At 36.5% G+C, this 26,982-nt stretch overlaps 1 protein-coding gene across 1 annotated transcript; it reads left to right on the top strand.

Annotated features, from left to right (window-relative positions):
- The first annotated feature begins 1,608 nt into the window (after nucleotides 1-1,608).
- On the top strand, nucleotides 1,609-22,008 carry LOC144250468 (uncharacterized). Its single transcript, XM_077793307.1, has 2 exons — nucleotides 1,609-1,732; nucleotides 19,532-22,008. Exons 1-2 carry the CDS (start codon nucleotides 1,609-1,611, stop codon nucleotides 22,006-22,008), a joined length of 2,601 nt encoding a protein of 866 aa, XP_077649433.1.
- The last annotated feature ends 4,974 nt before the right edge of the window (nucleotides 22,009-26,982 follow it).

Here is a 26,982-nt window from a genome sequence, read left to right as displayed (position 1 = left end):
TGGCTATTCTGGGGCTGTTACTCTTCCAAACTAAGTGACTGCTGTTTCTAATTCTATAAAGAATTCTATTCTGGGGCTGTTACTCTTCCAAACTAAGTGACTGCTGTTTCTAATTTCATTAAGATTTGAAAAGGAATTAAAATTTTGGGTAGTATTGAAAATTAAAACTAAACATTTTTGTAGTATTAAAAAAATTAAAAGTTTTGATAGTATTTAAAAAATCAAAAATTTATGTTCATATGGCTATTTATACATTATTAATTCTGCTTATTCAAATCAGGCAAGGTATTTTCATCTTCTTAGGTCTTCAATTCCTTTCTTTATCATTCTGTAATTTCACTGCAGAGGCCTTTCACTTCTTTTGTTAGATTGAGGTTACTTGAATCGAAAAGTTTTCCTAATTTGTTTTTCAATTGATTCTTCATTGGAGTATAACAATGCAGTTGATATGAGTGTTGTTTTTATATGCTGCCACTTTGCTGTTTTTGTTTATGGGTTCTAGAAGTCTCCTGGTGAAGATTTGGGTCTTCTAAATCAAGAATCACGTCATCAACACACAGAGATATTTGAAGCTATTCTGTAATTACTGGTATCTCTATAATTTTTCCTTTATTTTTTTAATTGCTCTGGCTAGAATTTCTAGGTGTATTTTGAATGGAAGTGGTGAAAAGTGTATCTCTGCATTATTCCAGTTTTTAGAGGGAATGACTTCTGTTTTTCCCCATTAGAATGATGGTGGCTTAGTGTTAATTTACATACCTTTTACAATGTTGAGGTAAGATCCTTCTAGTGTTTTGAACATGAAAGGTGGTTGGAGCACACTTCAAATTGACCATTACTTTTCTGCTTTCACAACTGATCCTGTATGACATAAGAATGTCTTTCAAGAAATATATTCCTGTGTTCATGTCTTGGTTTTATATTTGATATTTCATAAGAGCATAGGATTAAAGCTGATTTTGAAGAAAGGATACCATCTGCATTTATGTCTTTATGTAGTGTGTTAGTGAATCTTATTACATTTAAGATGTATTTTCTAAGTTAGGTGGTGTGCTTTCCATTGCCATAACAAAATTCCTGTGACACATCAACTCAAAGGAAGGTAGATTTATTTGACTAGGTTTATGGTCTCAGTGCATGTCCAGATCCATTGCATTGATGCCTTTGTGGAGGCGAACCTCATGGAAGGGAGCCACAGTAGAACAGAGCAGCTCATCTCATGGACTCTGGACAGACAAAAAGTGGGGAGAGTAAGGAAGGGCAAGGAATAAACACACCATTCAAAGAATCAATTCAGGTACATTTTTCTAACTAGATCCAACCTCTTAAGTTTCCTTCACCTCCATATGGCCCATTAATTATGAATCCATCAATTTACCTGTTCCATGGTAGAGCCCCAATGATCCAGTCACCTCACCAATACCCACTTGTGAATACTGCTGCCTTGGGAACTACACTTGATACACTGTAGCTGAGAAAGCTTGTCACATCAAAGTCACAACATGGATCCTACATAGGAAGCAGTTTCTTCGTCTTCTCATTTCACATTGGGGTGGTAATAAACTCTGCTGCAGGACACATGACCAAAGTATGATTTCTTCTCAGGGTATGCTGACATTCAGTGATGTGGTCATAAGATTCTCCGAGGAGGAGTGGAAGTGCCTAAACCCTGCTCAGCGGGCTTTGTACAAGGATGTGATGCTGGAGAACTTCAGGAACCTTGTCTTTGTGGGTGAGAATACCTCTGTTTCACAATGCTTCACTGACACATCCTCAGGGCAACTGCCTGGCTTTGCCAAACATTTCAGAGGAGAGAATACTCTGTATGAAGGTTCTCAGATATCGGATATCCAACTAAAATTGGAAATTCCTTAATTTGAAAACACTTTGGACTTATTTGATCTTACTTTATCTTACTCACTTTTGGTCATGGTCTGCAGATTTTATTCTATGTTTCTGGAAACTGGAGTAACTTAGCATATAACACTATGGCACACATCCTGAAATTGCATTTCTACATAATAGCGGCACATGAATAGGATTCATTTTTCTCCTAACTGCATAGACTTTAATTTTCTCTCATTTAATCTCCAGTAGTTCCTCTTAACCTCCCCTCCTCTCTAGCCCCATTCCATTTTCTCTACCTTGCTCTCCTTCCGTCTTTCTATTGTTCACTAGTTGGGATTTATAGATGTACTTAATGTGAGCTTTACTGGGCTCTATACCTCCCTTTTCCATTTTCTCATCCATTCCTTCAATCCACTTTTTCTACTCTGCTGACCTCCCTGGTATTTTATGAGGTCCCTCCATTTTTTCACTTATTTTACTCTTTATTTCATCTACAACACTGAATATTTTACTTTTGAATTTGCATAAGTCACTTTGCTTGCTTCTCTTCAGTTTCATATATGAATGCAAAATGCATTTATTTTCTTTTTTAATGACTGTTAACTCCACTGTGTGTGATGTGTGTGTGTGTGTTTGTGTGTGTAAATCACTTTTTTGTTCATTCATTGGCTCATAGGCATGTGGTCTGGATACATAAACTGCTGTCATGATATTTGTTGCTATACTGAAGTGTCGGTGTCAAGATAATTGTAGGTTTGGGGTAAATATGAAGGAATAGTCACATGGTGAGTCCATTCCTTGTCTTTTCAGGATTCCACATGCTTCCTTCCAGAGTGGTCATACTTCCTTGCAGTCCAACAAACAATGGCCCTTACTCTTCCATTCTCAGTCACATCCATTATTTATCTGTATTCTTAATGATTGCCATTCTAACTGGAGTGAATTGAAAACTCAATGTTGTTTTGGTTTCTACTTCTCCAGTAGGTAGGGATGATGATGATATTTCAGAGAATTTTTTGGTCATTTGAGTTTATTCTTTTGTGACACATATCTTTGGCACTGTGACCCATTTATTGGTTGAGTAGTTTGATTTCTTGGTGAGGTTTTCTTTTCTTTTTACACATTGTGTTAATGATTTTTGTCAGAATCATACTTGGCAAAGATGTTCTCGCATTCCCTGGTTCTCTCTTCCCACTCTGAATGATTTACTTTACTGTGCACAGAATTTTTCAATTTGATTCTCTCCTATTTGGTTTTATTTCTTGAAATTTTATGAGGCTTGCTAAGAAAGCTGGAGCCTGAAGAAATAAGATAGAATTTTGAATCTGTGTTTTATTTTATTAGTTGCAGGATATTGGTATAATTCCTAGATTATTTATCAACTTTGACTTCAATTTTTTTGCAGTGAGAAATATAGGGATATTGTTTCACTTTTCACTTATGGATATCCATTTACCCTAGCCCTTAGTTTTTAAGAAGGCTACATTTTCTCCCTTTGTTTTTCAAAACTTTGTAAAGTATCAGATGATTAAATTCATGTGGATTTGTGTCCATATCTTCTATTTTATTCTACTGATCTAAATTTCTCTTCTGATGTCATTTTGGTTTATTTCTCTGAAAATTTTTATTAGTGTTTAGATATGGATTATGTCACGTTTCTGGAGATTTTTGGTAGTAATGCCCTCTTCAGACATCAATTCTGCCCATTCAAGAACATGGGAGGTGTTTCTCACTTCACATCTTCTGTTTCTTCCTTCATTTGCTTTTCACATTCCTTTTGGAGGTTTGCATCTTCCTTGTTAAATTTATTTCTATGAATTACATATTTTTTGAGTTTATTGTGAATGAAGTATTTTTCTTCCTTTTCCTGCAGATTATTAGAGTACACAAAAGTGTTTGGTTTATATATGTAGTATTGATTTTGTTCCTGCATGCTTGCTGAATGATTTTCATGAGTTTTACCAGGAATGAGTGCTAGATTTATTGAAATGCTTTTCCTGCGTTGATTCAGATGATTCTGCTCTTCTTTTCCTTAATTCTGTTGGTGTGGTCCATTTATAGTTACTGATTTGTGCATGTTCAATCAAACACGCATCTTGAAAATAAAATACATTTGATTTTGACCTCTTTCATGTGTACTTGGATGCTGTTTTCAAATATTTTATTTAATTTTTTCTATCTATGTTGATCAGGGATGCAGGCACTGAAGTTGTTTTTCCTTGATTTATATTTTGTTTTGGTATCTGAGTGAAATAGTGTACATAGATTCAATTTGGTAGTGTGTCCTACATTTGTGTTTCATGGAAAACTTGAGGAGAACTTGTATTAATTCTTCTCTAAATTTTTAGATAAATTTGACTGAGAGTCCATTTGATCCTGATATTTTCTGTGTTGGAAAGCATTTAACAGCTGCTTCAATCTCATTTTTTTTATATTGGTCCATTTTATATTTTCTGTGTATCAAGGGCACATTTGGATAGGTTTTGTATGTATAAAATTTGTCAATATCATCTAGATTTTCCACTTTTTTGAAATGTACATATTTTCAAAAAAGTCTATAAGAATCTTATAAATTTCAGAAGTGTTTTTCATAATTCCTTTTTTTTGCAATTTTTCTGATTAGGATCTTTTATCTCTTTTAGGTTGGTTTGTCTATGGGTTTTAAAATGATGTTCATCTTTACAACAAATGAACCCTTTATTGCATAAATCTTTCTATTTATGTGTTTATTCTCATTTTATTAATTTTAGCTCTTTGTTTTATTATTATTTTTCCTTCTTATTTTGAAAGAGTATTTTCATATTCTTGGAAGGGCCTATGTTGTAAGAGTTGATTATTTCTTTGGGGTCTTTCTAAAAATAGAGTTTGAGATGAAACTGGATTTTTTGCTTCTGTTGGCAGGCAGGGTCTGTGCAACCCTGAGTCTTCTGCAGCCAAGAAAGACTTACATTGTTAGCAGCTAGTCACAGTAGGAGAAGCCTGCGGGATCAACTCTTAGGGCTGTGGCTGGCAAAACCTGATTCTTCTCCACTACCCCTAAGTGGCATGTGTCAGGTCTCAGTTTTGTATCACTAAATGGGGACAGTGCCCTCCATCATACAGTAGACTCCAGTAGCTTACATCAACTTCTCTCTAGCTTCTTGCCTTTAAAATTTGAAGAATAAGATGCACGAGAAAAAAAGAAAGCAAGAGTGAAAGCAATAGGTTGTATTTGAGTGTGAGGAACAGGAGTGGACTCTTGCAGGGGCCAGAGAGGATCCCAGTAGTGGTTGACCTGATTGTGCTCACCTAGGGTTTTATTAGCTCTTGGGTCATAGTTGTTGGTACAAATTGATGCGGATCAGAGTTTGTAAAGCTCCTATGGCTGTTGGTTCACATATGCACTAATGAGGTTTTGGAAAAATATTAATACCATGGGTTTTTCTTGCAATCTCATTCAGGTCTAACCCACTTTTGTTTTCCCACTGCTCATTGGGAAGCAGGAGTTTAACGGCCTCAGTTTGTGGATACTTGGTGTTGTACCTGTGGTGTTGAGTGGAGCAGGCTTCCACAGCAGATCCAGGCCAGGCCTCCTCGGTGGGACACTCTGGTGTTGCCTGGATTGCCTCCCCCTGGTGTGTTGGTCCTCAGGCCCATGCTGGCATGACCCGCCATGGCTCCTGCTCCAACCATGGGGGCCACTGCGCTTCTGCTCTGGGATGACTTCATGCTTCACTTCTTAGGAAGTGCCCCAAGCTACCTTTAGGGAGAGGGGTAATGAATGTGCTGGCTACTTCAGGCTTCAAAGGGACCTTGAAAGAGGGATGGCAGTCAGGCTCTTCCCATGGAGACCTGTTAATAGGTCATCAGTAGTAGGAGAGCTTGGGTTTGGAATTTGTTAGACCATTTCTTGCTTGGGTATCTTTCATATTATGGCATGTCAGAGGTTCATATAGACAGTTGGCAAAGAACTGGATGCAGCAAAATTGAGGCAGACATCAGGTTAAGACAATAATAAACATGGCAGTAATGCCTTTTATGTACAACACTTACACAATGGGCATCTACTAGCCAGTCCCTGCAAACCGTAAATATGGGTAATTAATTAAAGCTTAATCAGGGCATAGCATACCAGTGGATTGTGAGTGGAGACTATTTAAGACATTGGAAGCATTAACAGAGTTGTTAGAAACACACACACACACACACACACACACACACACACACTCAAGCACACACAATTTAGTTTTACTGTGGACATTGAAGTCTATGGAAACATTATCAGAGTTATTGTTGTGTGTATATGTATATGTCTATATACAATTATTATACATAAATGAATATTATATATTATGTACAAATGATATGTTTTATATATTGTTATTTATGTTGTAATTCATACAATATATACATATATATATTTCTGTGTATGTTATACAGATAAAATATTCTTAAATGTACATAACTTAGTTTTCATGATTTCTTACACATACTCCTTAGCTATATTTACTATATCAAATAATGTCTGATTTTTTAAATAGCTTTCTAAATTTCTGTTACCTGTTTGATACAGGGATTCCATTTAGCTTTGTTATGTCTGGCTCTCTTGGAAAAGCTGACCAGGAATTACACATATCCTATTATATCTTTTGTGAATTCTTTTTAGTTATATAAAACTTTATGATATATTTTTGACAGTATCACAAAGTTTGCAATATAATCTGTAAATTCAGTTCCCAAAACCTCTGCCAACTCTCTCCATTCCCCCCTCTCATCACTTTACCTTAATGATCTTTATGCAATTTATTTATAGTTTTGTTTTTTAAATTAGCATCTTGTGGACATGCTTGATGTTGGGATTCACTATGATATATTTATTTATGATTATATGAAATTTCAGTCATTTTAACTGTACTTTCCTTACTTTTTCTTATTCTTTTTCCTCAATGCCTTTCATTTTTTTCTAGATGATTATGTGGACTAAATAATCAATAATCACATCATTGAGAAATATTGGGTTTACTTATGTAGCAATTTAGGAAATTTGTAGATCTCAAATTGTCTTAGAACAAACTTGGAACTCTGGCAGAGCCACTCATGAAAGTTATCAGGCAATGTTGTATATTAACCTTCCCTTTATTACCTCCCTGTTTCCTCACTTTTGAAATCTGAGACAGTGTATGTTTCCAGTTACAGGATACATTCCAGGGCAGGGACCAAAATATGACTGTTTTTTCCTTACCCTTTTGACTCCTTTGACATAGGCCTCCAAGTTTCAGTTTTCAACATTGAGCAGAACAGTTTCACCAGCCTTGAAATAGGGGTACTGGCTTTGAACTTCAATCTATATAATTTTACAGTTACCCCTTGTTTAATTAGAGTCAGTAGCCTTCCTGGAAATCGGCATTATTTTCATCTGTCCCATAGGGGATGATTTATTTTCGTAATTCAGGTTGTTTTCCTAGAAGTAGCAGTACTGCTAAACATTAACAAGTTAGATGGTTATTCCAAGCCAGCAGATATAAGTCAGGTTTAAGAATGTTGAATGTATAAAAGACAGCACTGCTTAAACAAGAGATTTGATAAATAAGCACTAGGTATATCTGTTAACAGACATTCATGAAAAAATGTTTAGTTTAGAACTTTAGGTTACCCTTGAAATCCAAGATATCAGACAAGGTTAAATCACATTTTAACTCAGTTATTTCTGCCAAAGAAACCGCTTTAAACAATGAACATTGCACTTTCTGTTTTTTGGTATCAGGAATTAAAGCCAGAGGCAATTAACCACTCATCCACATACTCAGCCCTTTTAATTTTTATTTTGAGACAGAGTTTGCTAAGTTGCTTAGGGTTTCACTAAGTTGCTGAGGCTGGCTTGGAACTTGCATTCCTCTTGCCTCAGCCTCCTGAGATTCTGCAATAACAAGTGTGCCCAGCCACACCAGGCAAATTTAAACACTGAATATAGAAACTAATTTGGCATTACTGGCTGCCTACCTTGAAAAACAGGTAAGTTAGTAATGTCAAAGTCATCTTTGCTTTAACTAATTTAAATTGTCATTGTTATTGACATTTTCCTTAAGTCACCTGAACTGAAAGTCCTTTGTATCCATTTTTTAAATCTGTGAGCCAATTTTGTACCATATAAGTGATGTGTGGACTGGACCATATATGTAGACATGACACTCAATAGGAAAGTGTGCACAGATTTACACAAAACAGACAGGAAACAAAGATTTGCTAGCTTTTTACCAGGTATTTTATTTCCACTGATAATGGACAAATTATACACTGTCTATCAGAAGTCTTTAGAAATTCAAATATTTAGTCACAGATTTTTGTAGTAGGACCCAGAATGCCTTTGCAGTCTGAGATGGACACTTATCCTCCATGGTGATAGATTCACTTCCCTCATCACCAGTGTTTAATAAAAGAAAAGAAAACAACCAAAAGGCTATATTTGCTATCATAATCATAATTAGGGCCCATAAAGTTGTGTTCTACTTGTTGTATAAAAGAAGAGCCAGGGTTGAGGCTTAGGCTTGGGGATAGAGCTCTTGACTAGAATTCACAAGGCCCTGGGTTTGATCCCCAGAACCACATAAAAAAAAAACAAAAATTTTCACAAAAGATAGTATGTCTGTCTACAAATAAAATTTTAAAAAGGAAGATCCAGGGATGTAACCGGCTCCAAGTTTCAGTCCCAGAGGAGAGAAGTAGGTGATGGTCTCTCTATCCATATTTAACCTGGTGGGTATGGAGGCAGTGAACAAAATGTCTTGGAGCCATTACAGTCATGAGTTGCAGGTTGTTTTCTTTCCTAGTGAAATTGGCAAAAATGGAAATGAAGGAAATTGGATCCTCTTCATGATTGGGAGCATTCCAGGAATAAGAACAGGGTTTGAGTACTAAAAAACACTCATGGACTTGTAAATTCCCAATAATATTATTTGTGTGTCCTAGTAAAATAATTGGGGTGGTGGGGGGCATGAGAAACTTGGGTCTACAATGGTTGAGTGGTGCAGCTGAGAGGTAGAATTGAGAGAGACAGAAACTGCTTCACTCAGACTCTGGGGATTAGTGGTTTCAGGTTTTTCCAAGGACCTCAGGTCAGACTAAGGCTTTGTCTCAGGATCCAAGGTACCAGCACATGAGAGCATCCTCCACTCAGGCCGAGTGAGTCAGAAAGTGAAAGAAAGGAGCAGATGCTTGAAGTGAACGGTCAAACTCTTTCATGTTTCACAGAGAGAAGCTGAAGCAGAGCTTGGCAATCATTCCTCCATCAGGGACAAAGGGGACTTTATATGACTCTCCTTATCAGCCTGTCACAGATGCCTCTAGACCAGGGGTCCCATTAGGAACTTTTCATTGGTGGACAGGTGTCTGGTATTTTAGGTAGAAACAGAGATTTTTCTAAAAGGATTAGAGAACTATAGAAAAGAAGAAGACAGTTCTCTTGGTCCTTTTCACTAACCCTTTTGAAGAGGTCAGTGATGGGTTCCATAAAACGAAACCAGAGTTGGAGGTGAAACTCAATTTTCTTCAGTTTGTAAATGGGTCCTGTGCAAGCTGTAGGTATCTGCAGCCAAGAAAGTCCCTTTTAGTGTTTGCAGCTAATCACAGATGACATGCCTGCTGTCATCTGTTCTGAAGGTAACAGGCAGCGAAGCCCAATCCTTCTCCACTCCATGAGAGGCATGTTGTAGTTCTCAGTAGTGCAGCTCTAAATGGGGCTGGGCCCTCCAGTGTTGCACTAGACTCCAGCAGCTCTCTGGCAAATTTATTCCAGGTTCTTGTCTTGCACATTCAAAGAATGAATTTCACTGCAGAAGGGAAGGCAATAGTGAATTGAGAAGGTTTATTGAAGTGTGAAGAATAGAAACATCAATGGCCAAGGCAAGAGGGGTCTCCAATAGGGCTTTCCCCATGAGTGTGATAGTCTGAGGTTTATGTAGCTCTTGGGTCATGATATTGGTTCCAGTTAATGCTCATCAGAGTTTGAAAAATTACCTATGCTATTGATCCAATTTTATGCCAAATTGTGTTTGGAAAAGTACTTACACTATTGCTCCAAATTGGTGCTAATCAGAGATTGCAAATGTACTAAGACCATTGGTTGGTCCTGCTATCCAATTCAGGTTTGTTCCACTGGTACTTTACTACTGATCACAGGGACATGGAAGGTTAATGTCCTTCCATCATGGATGATCTGGGTCACAGCTGCTGCCCTGTGTGGAGGGGGCACCCCACTGGGTCCATGCCTGGTTGCCTCAATTTGTCAGACCAGAGAGCTGTGGCTTGCCTAGCCCCTGGCTTGCCACACTTCAATCCTGAACTGGCACGGCAGGCTCCTTGCAGTGCAGGCACACTCCAGCCCACTGGGTTGCAGCTCTGTGGCTCTGGATGGCTTTACTTCTGTTTCGTCAATGTCGGTATTCAGTGCTATGAAGAATCCTCTTAGAACTCCCTTAATATTGTCCCAGAGATCTTGACACCTTGTATCTCTCTTCTCATTTGTTTCTGGGACTTCTTTTGTGATTTTACAATAATTTCTTCTCTGATCTATTCCTCATTCCTCTCCAAGTGATAGAATGATTCCTCTTTTCTGTCTTGTTAATTTCTAATTTCTATTGTAATGTGATCATGTGGCAGATATTTTCCTTATTTTTCTATATGTGCTAAACTTGATTCATGTCCTCCTACATATGACCTATTTTAGAGATGGTTTCATCTGTAAAAGGACAAAAGGACAGTGAATTTGGGTTCTTAAGGATATAGTATTATACAGATGTCTGTTAGCTTCATTTCATTCCTCATATTTTTTTAGTTCTGAAGGGACTATATTTAGCTTATGTCCTGCTGACCTATCTAGTAGTGAGAGAGGTCTGTTGAAATCACCCAGTAGCACTCCATGGGGTCCACTTGACTTATTATATTCAGTAGAAGTTTTATTTATTTTTTAGGTAGAATACCGGTGTTGAACTCAGTGGCACTCGACCACTGAGCTTCGTACCCAGCACTATTTGTATTTTATTTAGTTACAGTGTCTCACTGAATTGCTTAGCGTCTTCCTTTTATTGGGGCTGGCTTTGAGCTCATGATGCTCCTATCTTAGCCTCCAGAGCCTCTGGGATTAGAGGTGTGTGCCACAGCACGGGGCATGGTTTTTATTTTTTATGTAGTTGGTACACCAATCTCTGGGGATAACTATTTATCCTCATTGTCTTGTTGTGGGTGATTCCCTGAACCAGTATGAGGTGACTTTCTTTGTCTCCTGTGATAATTTTCACCCACAGTCTACTTTCTCTCATATGGGAAGAGCTACCCCTGCTTGCCTTCAGTCCCCATTTCCATGGTGTATGGTCTCCGTCTTTCACCTGAAGCCTGTGGGTGGCTTTGCCTGTAGAGTGAGTCTCTTGTCAACAACCTATAAGTGTGTCTTGTTTTTAATGCTGTCAACCTGTGTCTTGGGAGAGTTTACATCATTACTTGAAACCTACTGAGATGCTTTTTATTTCCTGCCATTTGATTTGAATCTAACTTTTATTCTAGACATGATTCTCCTCTTCTTAATTATTCTTCTTGTGAAATTCATCCCTATATTGGCTTTTTAATTTTTTATTTTTATCCATTTCTCTATAAAACATTTCATCAAGTGGGTTTGGCTGTGTACACTTGTTGGCTTTAATTTTCTCTTTATTTCTGTATTTCCTCTACAGTTTCTGAAGGATAATTTTGATTGACATAGTAACATTGATTAGCATCAACTTCTTTAAGGGCTTGATATATATTATTCCAATCCCTCCTGACTTATACGGTCTGGATTCAAAGATATTTAAATCCTAATTTGCTTACTTCTAAATGTGGCTTTGAAAATTGTATCTTTTTTCCATAGATTAGGCATGTTTCTGGGAGAGGGTCTTTTTGATGTTGTGAATTTAAGGGTGTTAAGTATCTTATTCCTAAGGTTCTCAAAATTTGCTGATATTAATTCATTGAAGACAATGCACACCTGCTTAGTTAGAATTTGGCACCATCTTCTGCACCACTAATTCTTAGATTTGGTCTCTTAATGATCGACCAGATTTTTAAAATTTTCCGTGTCATTTTCTCTTAACATCTTTATTGTTGGCTATATTTTCAAGATTATTATTTTGGGTTTTTATTTTGAAACTCTGTATTCTAGGTTGCCTAATCTATTGATGATGCTGTCAATAGATTTTTTATTTGATTTATTAGTTTTCATCTCCCAGATTTCTATCAGAATATCTGTCTTTTCATTGAAGTGACTTCACTTTTTTGCATTTTCTTCTTTTCTACATTTCTTATTTTCACTTTTACCTCATTAAACATTTTAATTGGGATCTTTATAAGTTCTTTTTAAAATTTATGTTTAGTTTTTAAGATAATGCTGAGGAAATAAAACTAAGTATTTAATAAAATTGTTAATGGTAACAAATTTGTGCTTTCTGAGAATCTTTCTTTCTTATATGCTATATAATCTTTTTTGTTGTTGTTTGGTACACATGACAGTAGATTGTATTTTGATATGGGATACATAGTTGGGGTGCAGCCAATTACAATTTTCTTCCCATTTTTATGGTAGAACATGATGTGGAGTTTTACTGGTTAAGTATTCACATATGAGAATAGGAAAGTTGTTCATTTCATTCTACAGTCTTTCCTATTTCCATCTTATCTCCCTTTCCTTCATTCCCGACTGACTATACCAATAAACTTCTACACATACCACCCCATCTTCTATTGTTTTGTGTTAGCAACCAAGGAGCATAAAGAACACGTGATCTTTCTTTTTGTGGGACTGGCTTAATATCACTTAGCATGATTCTTCAGTTCCATCCATTCATTAGCAACAGCCATATTGTCATTGTTCTGTAAGGCTGAGTAATATTACATTGTGTGGATGTGTATATTTGTTTATATCTATATAGAAAGATAGAGATAGATATCTATATATCTAGATATATATCTATATATCTTTATATATATATATATAATAGATAGTAAGATATATATAGCATTTATATCTATATCTACATGTAGGTATATATCCTTTTTGTATATCCATTTTTGTATTGAAGGGCACCTAGGTTTGTTCCATACCTTGGCTATTGTGAATTGTGCTGACTTTACATTCATTGGGTGCATCACTGAAGCATGCTGATACTAATCCCTTAGTCTATAAAATGAGGAGTGGAATAACTGGGTCAAAATGTGGTTCCATTCCAAGTTTTCTAAGAAATTTTCATACTGCTGTCTATAGTAGTTGCACTAATTAGAAGTCCCATCACCAATGTTTGAGTGTGCCTTTTTCCCCCATGTTCTTGCCATCAGTTATTGTTGCTTGTATTCTTGATGATTCTCATTGACTAGAGTGAGATAAAACCTCAGTGTAGATTTAATTTGCATGTTCTAAGTGGTAGAGATATCAGCCATTTTTTATATATTTACTGATAGATTATATTTTTTCCTCTGTGAAGTGTCTGTTCTGTTCCTTAACCCTTTTATTGATTTTTTTGGTGGGGGGTTAGTTTTTTTTGTATTCCTTATGTCTCCTTGAGATTAATACTATTAACTGAAGTGTATGTAATTAAGATTTTCACCCTTTGTTAGAATCTCTCTTCACACTATTGATTGTTTCCCCCCCTGAGAAAAAGCATTTTAGTTGGATTCTATCCCATTTACTGATTCTTGATTTTACCTCTTGCTCTTTAGGAGTATTGTAAGGGAAGTCAGTTTATAAGCTGACATGGTGGGGATTTGGGCACACTTTCACTTCTATTACATGCAGGATCTCTATGCTAGTGCCCAGGTTCTTGATCCAATTTGAGTTGATTTTTGTGCAGCATGAGAGAGAGAGAGGTGTTTAATAACATTTTGCTACATATAGATTCCCATTTTCCAACACCATGTGTTGAAGAAGCTAATTTTTTCCAATGTACATTTTTGGCACATTTGTCTAGTATGGGGTAACTGTATTTATGTATTTTTTTTTAATGTGTCTTTTATTCTGTACCATTAGTTTACATATCTACATATGTTTTGGTGCCAGTACCATGTCGTTTTTGTTACTATGGCTCTGTAGTATAATGCAAGGTCTGGTAGTTTGATTGATCCTGCTTCACCTTTCTTACTGAAGATTGTTTTGGCTATTCTGGGTCTCTTATTTTTCTAAATAAATTCCATGATTGCTTGTTCTAATTGTATAAAGAATGTCATTAGGATTTAAATAGGAATTGCATGAAATCTGTATGAAAATTTTGGTACTATAGGCATTTTGATCATGTTAATTCTGCCTATCCAAAAGCATTGGAGATCTATCCATCTTATAAGGTCTGCTTTAATTTCTTTTTAAAGTTCTATATTTTTCTTTATACAGGGCTTTCATCTATTTTGTTAGGTTTATTTCCAAACATTTTTGAGGATATTGTGAATGAAGAGGTTTCTCTAATTTCCTTTTCAGTGAATTCATCACTGATGTATCAGAATGCATTTCATTTATATGTGTTAATTTTGTCTCCTGCGACTTTGCTCAGTTCATCTACTAGTCCCAGAAATTTTTGGATGGAATCATCTGGACCTTCTAAACAGTTAAGCATGTCATCTGCAAAGAGTTGGAGTTATTTTTTTCCTATTCATAATCCTTTAATTTTTTCCTTCTGTCTAATTGCTCAGGCTCAAGTTTCAATGATGATGTTAATAAACATGATAAATGAGGATTTTCTGTCTCATTTCATTTTCTAAGGAAATGCTTTCAATATTTCTTCATTTAGAATGAACCAGGCCTTGGGCTTAGCCTACATGACTTTTACAAAGTTGGATTATTTTACCACTCTTTCTAGTTTTTCTAGGGTTTTTAACATGAAGGTGTGCTGCATTTTGTCAAATGCTTCCTCCACATCTATGGAGATGATCATATGATTCTTGTATTTAAGTCTATTTATTGGATGAATTGCATTGATTGATTTTGACATGTTGATCCAACTTGGCATCCCTTGGATGAACTATTCTTGAGCATGGTACAAGGTGTTTTCAATATGTATTTGTATTCAATTTGCTAGAATTTTATTGAGAATGTATGCATCTATGTTGATCAGGTATATTTCTTTTAGGGTAGTTCCTCTCTTTGCTGGATTTCACTTTTATTTTTTACTTCTTCTTTATGAAATATAATATTGAGCCTGCTTTGTACTTTAGGCTTTATAGTGGTGAATTCTTTTAACATTTGTTTATTGTGGAATAATTTTAATTTATCTTTGATCCTGAATCTTAATTTTGCTGGTCATAGTGTTCTTTGTGGCATCCATTTTCTTTCATATATTGGGTTCTATTGAATGTTGGGTACTAGCTTTTGAACCCAGGGGTGCCTAAACAGTGAGCTGGATCCCCTCCTGTTTTGTATTTTATTGAGAGACAAGGCCTCAGTGAGTTTCTTAGGGCCTTACTTTTGCTGAGGCTTCTTTGAACTCATGATCTTCCTGCTTCCGACTCCTGATCCACTAGGATTACAAGGATGTGCCCCTGCACATTCAATATCTTCTAGATATTGGTATCTATAACTGCAAGACCTCCTAGCATTGAGGGTCTATGTTGAGAAATCAGATGGGTTTCCCTCTAAATGATATGTGTTGCTTTTGTCAGGGACCATTGAAAATGTTATTCTTAGTCTGAATGTTAATCATTTTTAATGACATTGTGCTTATTTGTGGGGCTTTTGAAATTTTGTATATTTGGGGTCCTGGAAGCCTGCAGTATATGATTTTCCATTTCATTCTTTTGGCTTGAAAATCTACTTGGTTTATCTCTGTTTCTTTGGGTGTGGAGGTATTGATCATACCAGGTCAAGACTGATATAATTCTTGGAAGGTCAGTCTAATCTTTGGTGTGTTCAGATACCTACTATGTTTCTGCTGGTTCAGGGAAAATGGTCTCTGATTATCTGTGAGTTAGCAGTCAGATTACTTCCCATAGGGTGCTGTTTTGTTTTGAGAGACAAGGCCTCAGTGAGTTTCTTAGGGCCTTACTTTTGTTGAGGCTGCTTTGAACTCATGATCTTCCTGCTTCCGACTCCTGATCCTCCTGAAGTAAATTTCTGAGTGTCCAGCACTTTCAAAGCTACTGTGGGCTCCATGGTGTGTATTTTGTAATGTGTGGGTTGTACCACTATAGATTATATGCATAAGTATCCTTAAGCATGTTTTCCCATTTCCAATGCAAATAATTTCCCATCCCTTCCATCCTCCATTTCCTGATCCCTATCTGCTTCTTTTGTGGTCCTTCCTTAATTAAGTAACCTATTTGTTTATTTATTTATGCATTACAGTTGTATATACAAATGAAATACAGTGGTATATATTCAAGGATGTGGATAGCATCGTTTGTGAAACATGATTTCATTATTTTTTTTATTCTAGTTTGAATGAATTGAGTTTTTGGATTATAATATAGTTTCATTCTGTATTTAAGAATATCTCAACTTTTGTTTCTAGTTGCATTCTTCAGCATGAAAATTAATCTATTTTTGTATGTTTTTTAGTTGATAGCTTGATTTTATGTTTCATTTTTTATTTTTTGCTTGTTTGGCTCTATGAAGATCACTGAGATGTTTATTTTGCATTCTTCACATATCTCAACAATCACCATTTCCTTAGAATTTAAGTCAGGAAATTTATTTAGTTGCCTCCATTTGGCCATATTTGCCATATTCTTTGAATGTTTTTGTTATCTATTTAGAACTTTAGGCATTTAAAAAATCTGTCCTGCGACCAGCACGCTAGCTTCATTCTGGAGGTTTCAAACATAGAAGTTAACTGGTGAGATCAAAATAAAGATACATAAACTCAATTTACCTTTTTCTTGCCCAGCTCAGAGAGGGCCCTTCCTGGCTCCTGCCTCAAGCCACTTGGCAGTAGGGAGGTTTACCCAAGAGACCAGCAGGAAAGAGGAAGCAGCATGCCAGAGAGTGGGCTTTTATTAGGAAACAAAAAATTCAGGGGAAAATTCCAACCAATGAAGGTCAAGGGAGAGGCCATGCCAAAATCAGGGTCAGTGATTGATTTCCAGGTCAATGGTGAGCCACACTCCCACACAGACAAGCCCTTGCACCTGGAAAGGGTGGGGAAAGCTCTGACTCAGCGGGTCTGAGCACCTCACACCCAGTCAGGGAGGTATCTCAGTCATGTGTGAGAACAGCTTCCCACAGAAAAACACATCTGGAGATTTTTTTTATACATTTAACAGTATAACAGTTCTTTGAAAATGAGCAGCACATCTACTGTAGTGCTGAGTAAAACCAGAACTGAGTTTACCAACTAGGAATGAATTCAGAATGTAGAAAAGATGTCTGCACTCCCATGCTTGTTGAATGATTATTCACAATGTATAATATGAAAAATGTATTGGTAAGTATGTATGGATAAATAGGAAATGTACACACACACACAATCACACACACACACACACACACACACACACACACACACTGAAGCACATAGAAATAAATGCTATGCTGTTATAAAAAAGTGAATTTTATCATTTATGGTAACATGGACAGACTAAAAGGGTATACTGCTTAGAGAATAGAAAAGGCAGAAATCAAAATATCTCATGATCTCCAATTGACGTGGAACATAAAAATAGTGCTGTCATGTCATTTAAGAATACATTAGTGGCAAGACTATTGGGTTTGATGGTTTGGGAGATTTCCCAGAAAGAATATAAAATGGTAGCATAAAAGTAGGAATAAGATGAAGACAGTTGTTTTCCCAGAACCAACAATATGTTTTCAACTTGAAAAATAAAAACATAATGAATCTGAAACATTCTATGGAAAAAAATGCTATGCAAATATAATGATGGAATATATATAATAATTAAATATATTCATCACTGCACAAGTTACTTTTGCTTTTGAAAAATCAATCTACATCTGGAAAGTGAATATAGTCTTATTTGCCAATTAGAAAACAATTAGTTAACCAAAAATACACTAGTAGTAATCTAGAAAATTTCTTCATCCACAGAAAAATGACACCAATCAAAACTAGAAGGGACTTTAGAACTTTATATCCTGATCTCAAGATGTCTCATTAAAATATTTCTCTGTGTAGTTTTTCAATTACAAAGGACTATATCCATATTGTAAAAGAGTTTGGATGTCAAATGGGTTCTTTGTCTTGTAAATTTGAAGAATAAAATCCATAGTCACAAGGGTGAGAGCATAGTAATAGGACTTATTTAGTGAAAAAAAGGAAGAAGGAAATGTAAGAAGAAAATTAAAAAAGAGAATAAAAGCTCACAAAGTGGGAGCATTCCCAGGAGATGATTTTAAAAGATGTCTTTTATCTATAGGTTTTGTAAGCTTGATCTTTCCCTATAGAAGATTCATTAGGTATGGGATTCAGAAAGTGGAACATCACCTCTAATTTGCCTCCTTCCACAAGTCTGTAGAAAAGTGATTTCTAAATTACAATGACAAAAGGTTAAAAGAGAGATTCCATTGGCCCAAGAGAATGTACATTGTAGGGTTGGTCATTTCTAGGAACTGGTAAGGGGGCTGTCATTGTGGTGAGAAACATCTGGGTTTAGGAGCTCGATTTCTCAATCCTGTTTCTTCATTTCTTCTCTGAGACCCTTTTCTTGGATGCCTATTGCTGTTCTACATTTAATTCTCATTTTGTCTGAATCAAATTCTCCCAGTGGAATTCTTTCTGTTCCTTTACAATCATTTTCTCAGGTCTGATCTAACTCAAGACATCTTCCAAAATAAACCCATTTCCTTTAGGCACGTTATGTCAGGGACAGAGTTTTCAAAAAGCACCCAAGTAGGCAAGAAATTAGATCCATTTTTTTGGAACTCTCTCTTCATTGTATTCTGCTAATTTTTAGGGTAAGTATCTGTAGTGGAGAAATTGAAACAAATTTTCTTCCTTCTTTTTGTAGCTTGTTAGAACTGATGTACCTGCAGCCTTGAAAATACAATGTCTAGAGTATTCAGTAAGGCAATATGTTCAATGAATACATTTTAAGATTATATATTTATGGAGAAAGGATGCAGTCAAGGTTTTTATTTTTTCATCTTCCTGGTATTCTCAAATTTTACACATTGCATTGGGATTTTCAGGTGAATCCATTAAGAAGGATAAGTTCTAACTTTTGTTTCTTTCATTTATGTCTCCCCTCCAAACTACTGGATGGTTACCAGAGGAGAATATGCAAGGTTCATTCCAACAGTTGAGAAATAGAAGATATCAAAATAAGAATCTTGAGAATATACAATTCAGTCAACATGAAATTAGGAGAAAGTGTAAAGGGAAGCCAGAATGTCCTGGACCTTATATCTGTGCAGTGGCATCCTCTGAGAGGACTGGGAGAGAAGATGAACATCAAGAATCTGCCCAAACTAATGACTTTGTGTCAGGAATTCAGTTGGATTCATTTGCTTCTTGGAGTAAGTGTGTAGATCCACTTATGGAACATTACTTTACTGTGAATAACAATATAGAAAATCAGCAAGAAAATGTAGATCATGATGCAAAACATCATTTGAAACATTGTGAATTTGGCTTGAGTTCTCATTCAAATATTGCTGTAGACAAGAGATTCCAAAATATGAGAAAAAAATCTCAATGTGATTTGTGTGATAATTCATTCATCAAAAGTTCACTATTTCTGCATCAAGACTTCCTTCAGTTCTGTTCCAATGTCTGCAGTTTGGATAAAATTCAGAGGGCCAATGTCAACACAGTGATGATTGAGAAAAGAGAACACACTGGTAAGTATGAGAAAATTTGCATCAGTGATGAAACTGGGGTGGCATTTGCTGATCGATGTAACCTAAGTAAATTGGAGGGCAATTCTGTTGCACAGGAGAGCCATGAACACAAGGAAACATGGGAAGACCCTAACCAGGGATCAGATCCACCTAACACACAAAGATCTCCTTTGACACATTACCATGAAAAGTGGGGGAAATGTGCAAAAGTCATCAATGAGTGGCCAAAATCTCTTACCCATTCTAATGTCCAGAGGAAAGACAGATCTTATGAATGTAAGAAATACAGTGAACTATTAAATCAGTTCTCAGTGTGTAAAGAGCATGAGAAAATCAATACCATGGAAATGTCCAATAAACATACAGGTGAAAAATACAGGGAAAGCCCTGAGGAGTCATCAAACAAAATTGGACCTAATACAATATGCACCCAAGAAGATCCATGGACAATCAAGGAATGTGATGAATCATTTACTCCATGTTTAAATCTTGCACAACAGCAGAACATCCAGAATGAAGAGAAACTTCATAAAATAGAATATTGTAAAACTTTCATTAGTAATTCCTCACATTATGAGGTACATAAGAGTATCCATGCAGGAGAGAAACCCTACAAGTATACAAAATATGGCAAAAACTACATTTCTTCCTCAGAACTGCTTTGTCATCAGAGAATCCACACAGTAGAGAAACATTACAATTCTGAAGAGAGTGGGAAAGTATATATGTGTTCCACACAACTTGTTCATTCTCAGCTACTCCATACTGGAGAGAAACCATACAAATGTAAGCAATGTGCAAAGACTTTTAAATGTACCTCAAGCCTTGTTATTCATCAGAGAATCCATACTGGAGAAAAACCATACAAATGTAATTATTGTGGCAAAGCCTACATTTGTTCCTCACAGTTAAATATTCATAAGAGAACGCATACAGGAGAGAAACCCTACAAATGTGAAAGTTGTGGAAAGGCTTTTGCTCATTCCTCATCCCTTGCTGTGCATCAGAGAATCCATACTGGAGAGAAACCTCACAAATGTAATGACTGTGGCAAAGCTTTCATTCGTTCCTCAACCTTAAATGTGCATAAGAGAATCCACACTAGAGAGAAACATTACAAATGCCAAGTATGTGAAAAGGCTTTTATTCATGCATCACTGTTTGCTATTCATAAGAGAACTCACACTGGAGAGAAACCTTACAAATGTAATGAGTGTGGCAAATCCTTCATTTGTTCCTCACATTTAAATGTGCATAAGAGAATACATACAGGAGACAAATCCTACAAATGTGAAAGTTGTGGAAAGGCTTTTTCTAGTTCATCATATCTTGCTGTGCATCAGAGAATCCATACGGGAGATAAACCCTATCATTGTAAAGATTGTGGGAAAACTTTCATTACTTCCTCAGAACTTCATAGGCATCAGAGAATCCATTCTGGAGAGAAATATTACAAATGCCAAGAATGTGGAAAAGCTTTTAATCATTCTTCACAGTTTGCTATTCATAAGAGAATTCATACTGGAGAGAAACCTCACAAATGTAATGACTGTGGCAGAGCTTTCTTTTCTTCCTATAAATTAAGTGTGCATAAGAGAATACATACAGGAGAGAAATCCTACAAATGTGAAAGTTGTGGAAAGGCTTTTGCTCATTCCTCATCTCTTGCTGTGCATCAGAGAATCCATACTGGTGAGAAACCTTACAAATGTAATGAGTGTGGCAAATCCTTCATTTGTTCCTCACATTTAAATGTGCATAAGAGAATACATACAGGAGACAAATCCTACAAATGTGAAAGTTGTGGAAAGGCTTTTTCTAGTTCATCATATCTTGCTGTGCATCAGAGAATCCATACGGGAGATAAACCCTATCATTGTAAAGATTGTGGGAAAACTTTCATTGTTTCCTCAGAACTTCATAAGCATCAGAGAATCCATACTGGAGAGAAATATTACAAATGCCAAGAATGTGGAAAAGCTTTTAATCATTCTTCACAGTTTGCTATTCATAAGAGAATTCATACTGGAGAGACACCTCACAAATGTAATGACTGTGGCAAAGCTTTCTTTTCTTCCTATAAATTAAGTGTGCATAAGAGAATACATACAGGAGAGAAATCCTACAAATGTGAAAGTTGTGGAAAGGCTTTTGCTCATTCCTCATCTCTTGCTGTGCATCAGAGAATCCATACTGGTGAGAAACCTCACAAATGTAATGAGTGTGGCAAAGCTTTCATTCGTTCCTCCACCTTAAATGTGCATAAGAGAATACACACAGGAGAGAAATCGTACAAATGTGAAAGTTGTGGAAAGGCTTTTGCTCATTCCTCATCTCTTACTATGCATCAGAGAATCCACACTGGAGAGAAACATTACAAATGACAAGAGTGTGGAAAAGCTTTTATTTTTTATAAAATGTCTGAATTATGAATGGGACAAAAGTATGTCATTGATACCATGAATTATATGTGCATAAGGATGTGGCTTTTGCATGGCAGGAATTACTCAAGCTACAAAAGACTGACATATGGTAGAACTATTGGACATTTCTTGTTGTAAAACCTTCCAACCATATCTTGTAACTGGCTCCTTGAAACTAATGACTGGGACACTAAGTGCAAAGTGCTAACGATCAGCTAGATGTAAGGATATAGTGCAACCACAATTCTTTAGTTCAGTTATTTTTAAATGATAATGAAAGGGCATAGCTGTAGGAGATGAAAGCCAGGGCTACAGATCAATTTCTTTGTCCAATTAGTTGCTCAAACATTCTGGAACATCCTCCAATTGCTAAATATTTTCTTAATTACAAAAGTGGTGTTATTCCATGGAGTACAAGTACAAATGCATGTTCAGAATAACCAGATTAAAGCTGTCCTTGTACAATCATATGAGCCACCTGAAGCTTTTCACCAATGAGGAGCCATTGATTAGGCCAGACATGGTCATCTGACAGTCAATTACTGTTTTCTACTGCCTTCTATGTGGGAGAAGAGACTGAGGCCCATACTGAAAAGGTTGATGAGGTGTATACACTGATACATTCCTTTCTCCTTGGTTTCTTCCAAATGTATAAGTGAGAACCAATCCTTTATTAAGCATCTAGGAATTAAACACTGAAGTAGGACTCATCAATAAGACCCCCATACTGCTTAGTACATAATGGCCCTGTTTATTTATTGGCAAACTCTTAAGAAAATAAGGTTTGAAAAGTCACTTATTACTTCTGAGCTTTGCAATTGAAAATATTGAACACTCTGTGGCGCCTTAGAAATATGACCTACACCTTTCAAGTCAGTGGAAGTCCCTGTGTAAGAACCAACCTTTAGGCCAATGTATTACAAACATAGCAAACACATCTTCCCCAGTGTGTATAACACCTTTAAAAATCTTTCCTTTTATAAAAGTTCCAATTGAAGATGTTCTTCTCTAGATAACTGAGCCCAGTGTGCCCTAACTGATGTCCCAATACTTTCATCAACTCTGGGTTCATTTGACAAAAGTTTTCCTGTTGATCAAACAAGAAGGCACAAACAGGATTTAAGCTGTGTTATTTTTGTTGAGTATTTGAAGAAGGGAATTGGTGATCTGAGCCACATATTTTATTTCCCCTGTAATATCTGTATCACTTTCAGCACTACTTGAAATCTGTTCATGGTGGGATTACCCTACTCCAGTACAATTTCCACTGTGCCAGAGGGCAAAGAGCAATACACCAGGACTTACAGCCTGGGGCCCCATTTCTGTCAATATAGATCTGTCAGTGTGATGGAGACAATCCTGCACCTCCTGTCTTGTCCATTTTAAAGTCCTGGATATAGGATACAGGGATTGGTTGGATTGTATGACAGCACTGGACAGAGTGAAAGTGCCCACAGTGTTTAGTGGGGATGGAGCACGCACCAATGTCAGTTTCCCTCGGGAGGAGGGAGAGATTGTCTGCTGAGAAGAAAGTGTATTTACTTGTTGATGGATGAAATATTGTATATATGTAATTCAAGTCCAAGTCATTGGTTGTATTATTGAGTTATAAATTTTTTTTTGTTCAGCTTTTTAGGGGGAGATCAAATAAGCTTAAAGCGGTGTGCTAAAGTCACTCAGAATTATTGTATTGTGTTCTATTTGGCTCTTGAACCTGAGAAGAATTTCTTTGGTGAATGTAGATGTTCCATTATTTGGGGCATATATATTCATCATCATTTTGTCTTGTTGATATGCGGTTCCCTTGAGCAATAGAAAATGCCCTTCTTTATCCCTTTTGATTAAGTTTTACTTGAAGTGAGATTTATTTGATATGAGGTTGGAGACCCCTGCTTGATTCTACAGTACACGTGAGTGGTGTAGTTTTTTTTCTCTAACCTTTCACTTTCAGTCTGTGGATATCTTTTCCTATGAGATGAGTTTCATGGATGCACCATATTGTTGAACCTTTTTGTTGTTGTTGTTTGTTTGTTTCTTAAACCAATCTGCCAGTCTATATCTTTTGATTGGTGAGTTTAGGACAATAATATTCAGGGTTATTATTGAAACATAACTTGTATTTCCAAAATTTTAAAAAAAATATTTGTTATTTAATTTGATTTAGATTCTCTTTGGATTAGCTTTTGCTTTAGTGTAATACCTCCCTCTGATGATTTTCAGTATTATTTTTTATTTCCTCCTAATGGAATATTTTTCTGAGGATGTTCTCTAGGAGCGGGATTTCTACCTATAAAATCTTTAATTTTTTTTCATCAAGGAAGCTGTTTATTTCATCATCAAATCTAAAGCTTAATTTTCCTGGATATAAAATTTTTGGTTGAAATTCATTTTCTTTACAGCTTGGTATACATTGTTCCAGGATCTTCTAGCTTTCAGGGTCTGTGTTGAAAAATCTGCAGGTATTCTAATTGGTTTCCTCCTGTATATAATCTGAATTATTTCTCTCATGGCCTTAAATATTCTCTTTATTCTAGACATTTCTCTACAACGTGTCTTGGTGTGGATCTGTTGTGATTTTGTACTTTTGGCCTCCTATAAGCCTCTTGTATTTGGTTTTCCAGTTCCATGTTCATGTTTGGAAAACTTTTTGAGTTTCTTTTATAGAATAGATTCCTTTGGTTTGGAACTCTGTGCCTTCCTCTATCCCAATAATTCTTAAATTTTGTCTTTTTATGTTATACCAGAATTCTTAAATGTTCTCATAGTTTCTTCCCATCTTCACTGTGTGATCTATTCTTTTCAAGGTTGTAAATTTTCTCTGGATTGTCTGAGGTCCTGTCTTCCAAGTGGTCTAATCTGTTGTCAGTGCTTTCTATGGAGCTTTTACTTTGGTTCATTTTTTTTATTACAGGTACTTTTTTGAGAACCTCAGTTTTCTTATTGAAGTAATCCTTTGATTCCTGTATTTGTTTGTGTAGCTCTTTATCAAAATATCCTGTACTGCCTTATTTGCTCACTTATCACCCTTTAATTCAGAGAACATTTTAATTTTATAAATCCTTCTCTGTGTTTTATTCTGTTGTGCTTGCCATGGATTCTAACAATGCAGTGTCTGGATTTGTTTGGAACACTTTCTTCCCCACTGTTTTTTCATGTTGTTTTTGTGTCCTCCCTTCTAGCATGTGGACCAAGTGTTGCCGTTTTTACCCTACAGGGTTACAGTTCCACTCAGGGTTCCAGTACCTCTCTTCTGAGGGAAAGATAATATTAACTTATCCAAATACAAACAATATATAACCTTAAACCAAATAATTGGTGTTCAGATGTTTAAAATCCTGTCACAACATAGAGAAATAGTGAGTTCAATCATTATCTACAATATAAACAGTAGGTTTGTAAAAGTGTTTACAGTTTCTGATGGTGGAGAAAGAACAAGGAGTGAGGTTAAGGATGGAAAGTTGAGGGGCTTGGAGTTTAGAATATAGAGTTCTTAGACCTTAGGAAGTGTGAAAGAGGAATCTAAACAAGACAGTTATAGCAGGGGAAGAAAGAGGAAGTGCTCTTGGGAAGACAATAAGTGGGAAGACAGTAGAGGACATGCAACAAACTCACATAAATGCTAAGAAAAATAAAAAGTGTAAATATAGGAGATAAAAGGATATACAACACAACTGTTACATACTATTCAGGTATCCCAGACATCAGTATCTTAATTCATAAAAAGTTCTTGGTTTCGCAAATGTTTGGCTGTGAGGGTGAGAGAATAGAGAGGGAGGAAAAATGAATCTAGAAAGAAGAAGCAATGATTGTTTTCAGTAGAGATCGGTGTCTTTCCTTCTTTTCTGCTTATCCAATAAGTGGGGTCATCATTTGTTTGCTAGTATGTCCATTTTCAGGATGATGAAGGTTACAGGGTGGGAGGGTTGGTCTTGTGTGCAGGGGATCTGGAAATGGGGAATGGCACCAGCAGTCCCCAGTGGAAGACTGCTGTCCAAGGATCTTCTTTGGTGCCTGCTTCTGTGGATGTGGGTGCCTGGTCTTATCTCCTTACATCACCTGTAGACCTCATACTTTCTGGCCTCTCATCTCTAAACTCTGTCTCACTCACCCTCTCCATTTCTACTTCCTAAGCACAGACCTTTCTCTCTAGAGGTCTTGTGGGGTGCACTCTGGGGGCTGTGCACCTGTTTTGGAGAGTTATTTTGTATTGGGCAGTACTTTGCTAGGTTAGTGGCTGCTGTAGAGAGGGGGCTGTTGGGGACTATTATTACCTGCCCAGCTGGTGTTCCAAGCTGGGAGTTGCCCCAACTAGACATGGCTACAAAAGTGTCACGAGATGGAAGAGGCTTCTTTAAGCAATAGAATGGCAGGCAGTGGTGTTGGGTGATGTGTTTAGAGGTGAAGCTCTATGACATATAGACTTATGACAGTCTCTGAACTCAATGAAGACACTGTGGGTGTCACCAGGGCTGACATAGTCCAGCCTGTGCTCCACGAGTGTGGGCAGTGCTGTCCAGGGCCTGCCTGGCACATTTTAACATTGTTTATTGTATCCATTGATCTAGGAATTTTTAGGTTATGGAGATTGGACAGGATCACACAGTAACCTTCTGTGATAGTTTTCAGTAACACTGAGTTATTAGACCTTAAGAAGTGTGCTTTAGTCTAATACCTCCCTCTGATGATTTTCATTGTTGTATTTTATTTCCTCCTCATAGAATATTTCTCTGAGGATGTTCCATAGTACAAGCTTTCTAGCTATAAATTCGTTCAAATTTTGTTCATCAAGGAAGCTGTTTATTTCATCATCAAATTTGAAGCTTAGTTTTTCTGGACATAAAATTTTTGGTTGGGCTGGGGATGTGGCTCAAGTGGTAGCACACTCGCCTGGCATGCGTGGTCAGTGGAGTTTGTGAATGTTACACAATTGGAAAT

This window comes from Urocitellus parryii, chromosome 15 (assembly GCF_045843805.1).
Source record: "Urocitellus parryii isolate mUroPar1 chromosome 15, mUroPar1.hap1, whole genome shotgun sequence".
In the NCBI taxonomy this organism is placed as follows: Eukaryota; Metazoa; Chordata; class Mammalia; order Rodentia; family Sciuridae; genus Urocitellus; species Urocitellus parryii.
The sequence above is the reverse complement of the archived record's forward strand: the minus strand, read 5'-3'. Positions and strand labels throughout refer to the sequence as shown.